At 42.7% G+C, this 6,097-nt stretch overlaps 1 protein-coding gene across 2 annotated transcripts; it reads left to right on the top strand.

Moving 5' to 3' along the window:
• Positions 1-591: 591 nt before the first annotated feature.
• Positions 592-5,707, top strand: LOC112217776 (amphoterin-induced protein 1-like). 2 transcript variants are annotated; one of them, XR_002948511.1, is made up of 3 exons: positions 592-835; positions 1,422-3,240; positions 4,175-5,707. XR_002948511.1 is itself a non-coding variant. In XM_024378303.2 (2 exons), exon 2 carries the CDS (start codon positions 1,450-1,452, stop codon positions 3,088-3,090), a length of 1,641 nt encoding a protein of 546 aa, XP_024234071.1. In that variant the 5' UTR covers positions 592-835; positions 1,422-1,449; the 3' UTR covers positions 3,091-3,558. The 2 variants fall into 2 exon arrangements, 1 of the variants encoding a protein (XP_024234071.1); XM_024378303.2 differs by lacking the exon at positions 4,175-5,707 and having other exon boundaries at positions 1,422-3,558.
• The last annotated feature ends 390 nt before the right edge of the window (positions 5,708-6,097 follow it).

Here is a 6,097-nt window from a genome sequence, read left to right as displayed (position 1 = left end):
CTCTTCTGCTCTATGTCAGCACGCAAAAGCAATGACATGCATGCAATGCTTTATTATAAATGTTTTTTGTGTGTTTTTTTCATTCGTTCGGATACCTCAGAGCCCCCCAGGTCAGCTCACGTTTTGTTCAGGCACCTCCCAATTTACAAATGAAGCATTGCATGCAACCCCACGGGCCGCCAGTTGCCCATCCCTGGCCTATAGGTTAGCTCAGATTATCATTCTGATTCAGTTGACATTCCTTTTTTTCTCATCATATTGCAATACCTATTTTCGAAGTTAAGAAGCCAAAATAGGCTGACTGGTATAGTACAATGGGGCCACATTTATACACACCTGTGTAAATGTTGTACCTGTTATTAGACCTACAGTCTGAAGGGAATTAAATAACCTAAAATAAATATAATTTAATACCCCTTTATCCTAATCTGTATTTAATCGTTTTATTCTACCTTCCATGATAATAATCCGTACAAATGTTGCATTGAGCTACTGGAGTGGAAACTAACGGACTTGACTCGAGGTCGGTGCTGTGTTTGTAATAGTGCATCGCGTGAGCGCCCTCCCAGTAATCAATCAGAAGGCTCTTCATCCGGCAGAAGGCTGCTGCTTCGCTCTCTCTGATACGACATAGAAGGCTTGACATCATAGGCTGTGGTCTACTCCGCTCTTAAAGAATCACTTCGAATTGCATTTTCTTATTATATGAAGTATAGCCAATTGGTAGGCTACTATTTTGCATCGACGTCCTGGGTCCACTTGCTGTACAAACCTGCGACATTTCTTAATATCGCCTTTGATCTTCTTCAGTTTACGCCTTGAGAGGGAGCGGAAGGTAAAAGAATGCTTGTGGATCATTTATTTTAGGCAGAGGTCACCTGGATGTTGAACGTTTCTATAGGTTTTGAAAATAAAACTATGTTGCATGGCATCAGCTAATAGAAAAGTATTTCAATTGTTTTGGATTTATTAATAATAGATAGCCTACTCTCCTCTTTAGCAATAGGATATCGGCAGTGCTTTTTGTGGCTAATGTGGCTAGACATGTAGGATGTAATGTAGGCAGTGTATTCAATGTCGAACATGAGTTAGTGAATGAAACAAGCGTAGAAATTAGAGATCTGTTCTGAGACGCATGAAGTTCAACTCATTATGGGAACTTGTAGCGGTCCTGTGGTGCAATGCACCCTGGTAAGTCTACCATGTGCGTATGGTTAAAGTGCATGGAAGATATTCTGCTCATCTATTACTGTTTAGTAGCGCATTTACTATGCTTGACAGACCACGTGTGTGAGTTATGACTGTCATGTGGTTGTTTTATGTTATTGCTAGGTGTTGGCATAATTTTAGCCAGGGGACACTACAAATATCAAGGTAAACGGAAGCAATGTGCTGCTGACCTCCAATATATTTTCTTTCAGCACATGGCCGATTGAGGATGTATGTCATATGAAGTCTAAATTCTGCATTGTGAAGACTAAGATTCCCTATCTAAAAATACATTCAACATCCTCTACCATGCCTGCACCTGACATGGTGGATGGCAAACTCTTTGGTTCCCGCTGTGCCATAGAAGGAGTGTCTATTAAGGGGCTCTTTGCCTTTCTGGTCCTGAGTCTCCTACTGCCTTCAGGAGCAACAACGAGCTCAAAATCTGTCACCTGCCACAAAACCTGTTTGTGCGCCAGCAACATCGTTAGCTGCTCCAAGATGAACCTGACCAGCATCCCCATGGCTTTTCCTCGCTACACTGCTGTGCTGGACCTTAGCTTCAACCAAATCAGTAAACTGAAAGCTGAATGGACCCCTGTCAAGCTCAGCATGCTGCACAGCCTCCTGCTCAGCCACAACGGCCTCACCTTCCTCTCTTCCGAGGCCTTCCTATATGTCACACGGTTGCGGTACCTTGACCTTTCCTCAAATGGCCTGAAAATTCTGGAGGAGTTCATCTTCGAGCCCCTGGAGCACCTGGAGGTGCTTCTGCTTTACAACAACTACATCTCCCAGATTGACCGCACTGCCTTCTCCAGCCTCAACAGCCTGCAAAAGCTCTACCTCAGTCAGAACCAGATCCAACGCTTCCCCCTGGAGCTGGTCAAAGAGAGGAATCGGCTGGAGAAGCTCACTCTGTTGGACGTGTCCACCAATCGGCTCAAACTGCTGCCCATACAGGAGCTCCAGGTCCTGCCTGCCTGGATAAAGAATGGCCTCTACTTCCACAACAACCCGCTGCCCTGCAGCTGTGAGCTGTACAGCATGCTGGCCCGCTGGCACCGCCAGGAGCTCAGCTCTGCCACTGATTTCAGAGACGACCACACCTGCCTCCTCCCAGGCACACAGAAGGAGAAGGCACTCACCCTGGAGCTGAACAAGGTCCATCTGAATTGCAGCGCAGTGACCATTTTAGACGAGGAGGCCTACCTTGAGCAGTTCATAAGACTGGGCTGTGACACTAGGCAGAGGTACATGCTGAAGAGCTGGGTCCTTCCAGGCAATGTGCAGTTGTCTTCTGGTAACCAGAGTTCCAGGGTCCTCAGCGACGGAAGCCTGCAGGTCGGCCCCATCACACTAGAGGACTCTGGGATCTACACCTGTTACGCAGTGGGGGAATCCTTCAACGAGACCCTGTATGTGACTGTGTTAGTGCACAACGCCACTCAGGCTGGAGGGCAGGAGGGCATGAAGACGGCCTACACCACATTGGTGGGCTGTCTGGCCAGTGCGATGATGGTGCTCATCTACCTCTACCTCACACCCTGCAGCTGCATCTGCTGCCCGGGCCAGGGCCTGGACAAGAGAGCCCCGGGGGACAGCCTTCACTCCTCCATCCTTAGCGTCTCTCCCACCCATGAGGACACAGGCCCGGAGGGGGGCGGAGGTGAAGGGGGTGCCTTTGACAAGCCTCCCTTTAACAGGCATGTCACCTACCTGGACCCAAAGGGCCTGCTGGAGCAGAATGGGCGACTGAGCCCATGTGGGGAGGAGGATGAGGAGTGGCAGGAGGAGGACAGAGGGAGGCAGGAACAGAGAAGGAAGTCAGACGCAGGGTCTCTGAGCTCTGTGTACTCGGACACCCCTATTGTTGTGTGAGATGGTGTTTCGGTTCAACTGGAGGATCTTCCACATAAAAACACTGGTGGGAGGGTGGAGGATGGGTGACTCAGCTGCCTCAGTAGGACTGTAACTTGCTCATGAAGCAGGAGGAGGCTATCCATTTTCCATATGTAGAAATTCAATAGGGTAAGTAGCTTTACGTAGTGGGATTACACTATCTTGTCTTTTTATAAAACAATAACTTTCAACCAAATGAGGATTAATTCTCACTAATTGATTCTGTAGCAATCTATGTGTTCATCAAATGCTTCATCCCTTTGTGTTAGAATACCAATATTGTTGATTCTTTCCAGTGACAAGGGGCACAAATACGTTATGAGTTGTAGCTGAATTTATGCAACCAACAGAAGCAGCATTGAATAGACTCAACATTGCTCCAATACATCTGTGTGTGACGCCTGGATCACCAGGCTAATAATAGTCTCTGTCACTTAGTCATTATTGGGGGGGATGCTAATGGGACAGAAAGGATATTTGTTAGCAGCCAGGCCTAGTCCTACCAAAGGGAGTTGCTGTGAAAATCCACTGAGTACTTCTGGGCATGGGTTCAAGTCCCTAAGCAAACGGACAAATGCAGACTGGGCGATTGTCTTATAAACATGGTAGAAATAGCAGCCAGTAGTACAGCTAATATGCTAGCTTACCTAGCACCCCTGCCACAATTGAGCATGGGATGGAAACACAACTCTTAGCACTGGAACAACAGATATTCTGCTGTCATTCTTGTATTGCTAAACAGACACAACTAAGATTTAGGACTGATGTAGGAGGTATAATATAAACAAAAGTCATTGATATTATGCCAGCACCATGAGCTCAGAAAAAATGGTCAAGAAGCAGTCAGATGCTAATGTTACCCAGCTGAAAATCAGGTTTGAGCTCAATGAAGTTTGAGCTCTTGTTTTGTACCTGAACCTCTGTTTAGTCACTCAGTCCAGTTGTATGCTATGGGGGTTTCTTAACACACTTCATTAGATATTACCTAACCTTGACTAACTGCTTTTCAACCTGAGAATCTCTGGCCCTCTTAACATGAAACCATGTGCCATCGTAATTTCAGTACCTTGATGGAGGAACTTACTGCGCTGCTGTTATAGAGGGACATCTCTGAAGACAGACTCCCACCTCTTAAGACCAAATACTCAAACCTATAGTATAAGCTGAAAGGCCCATTATTAACTCACAGTAAAGCAGTTACTGAACACACACAACAAAACATGTGCCACTAACATTTTCAGAAGCAAGACTTTCTTAAGCTATCCATTCATGTCTATGTTTCTGCCTGCTCAGGGTCATATAGTTTCATATGTATGTGTATATACATTATCTAACTATCTATTAATCAGATGTTTAATAGTATGTATCCCTACAGTATACATTATTATATAAAGATGTTGCAAGATACTGTATGTGCTTTTGCATACTAGCAGAGGAGTTGTAAATTAAAGACAGATAATGTTATATGAGAATATTATCATAACCTATAATCTTGTTATGCTTTGAAGACCCTTACATTTGACAATTGACATGGTCATTTCTGGTAGAAGCTATTGGACCTCTGGCTCTTCTGTATAAAGACTGCATTATAATCTCCTGAAGAAAAATGTATCATCTCTGACCAAGCAATGATTGGTTAAAATATTTAAAGCGTAACCGGTGTGTAATCTCTTGTACACTCACAAAGGGAATCAGCTGAGTAATTGTTATCTGTTTATATACGTATGTAAAAGTATTATGTGTCTTTGTGGTAGCCATTTCTTGTGATGTTCTGCGTTTGCCTACTGTACGTCTGTGTTACTTACTACTTACTGCTTATGAATTGTTGGGTCAAGTACAAAGACATTAATCTGTAATGACAGACTTTTGTCAGAATCTCTCTGCTATGCTCTCAAATGCCTTCCTGTTCATCCACTGTACCTGTCAACTGTATTCACAACCTCAAACTTCCAAAACATGAAGTGTGATGATACTGTGTTTTTCTTGGAAAGAAGCACTCAAGAGACACATAACTAAGTAAAAATACTTTGAATTACTTATTACAGTGCCTAGTTGAAGTCTACACACCCCTTGCACAGTCTTCACATTTTTCTGCCTTAAAATTGTATTAAAAAAAACAGATTAAATGTGATTTTTTTTCCTATCGATCTATACAATGTGCTCCACATTATAGAACATTTATAGAACATTTTCCAAATGACTAAGAAATACAAAATGTTGTATTGATTGCGTATGTCCTAACACCCCAGAGGTAATACTTGGTGGAAGCACCTATAGCAGCCTTTACAGCTGTGAATAATTTGGAATCATATTCTTCCAATTTTGCACAACTCTTAGGGCAACATGCAGCAACATGTGAAGACTGTGCAAGGGTTGTGTAGACTTTCACTAGCGACTGTGTATGGAGTGTTTTTGGTAAGTAGTTTATCTGTACTTTACTATTTACTATTGTACTTTACTACTTTACTATGTATATTTTTGATTACTTTGACTCCACTACATTCATAAAGAAAATATCTACTTTTTACTCCCATATAAAAATTCTTAATTTATGAATGAGCCCCTGGCAATCCGCAAATAAAAATCAAGAAAATCATGTTTTCAGGTTTGCTTAATATAATATTTGAAATTATTTATAGTATTTACTTTTACTTTTTATATTTAAGTATATTTTAGCAATTAGATGTACTTTTAAACCAAAAACTTACTCAAGTATTTTACTGTGTGACTAACTTTTACTTGAGTCCTTTTCTAATTAAGGTATCTTTACTTTTACTCAAGTATGACAAATGGGTACTTTTCCCACTACTGTCAATATCTGATCGCCTAGAATTGATGCTTTATTACAGCCCTCCTTGCGATATTGTGACGCGAGTGTCCAGTGTTAGTGAAGCATGATATTCAGGCCTGCTCACGGGGCCAAATGGCATGCTACTCCACTGGCTTCTTTTTCTACAGCAAATTACCCTAATGACATGTACTGTGA

The sequence above is a fragment of the Oncorhynchus tshawytscha genome, linkage group LG02 (genome assembly GCF_018296145.1).
Source record: "Oncorhynchus tshawytscha isolate Ot180627B linkage group LG02, Otsh_v2.0, whole genome shotgun sequence".
Classification (NCBI taxonomy): domain Eukaryota; kingdom Metazoa; phylum Chordata; class Actinopteri; order Salmoniformes; family Salmonidae; genus Oncorhynchus; species Oncorhynchus tshawytscha.
The sequence above is the reverse complement of the archived record's forward strand: the minus strand, read 5'-3'. Positions and strand labels throughout refer to the sequence as shown.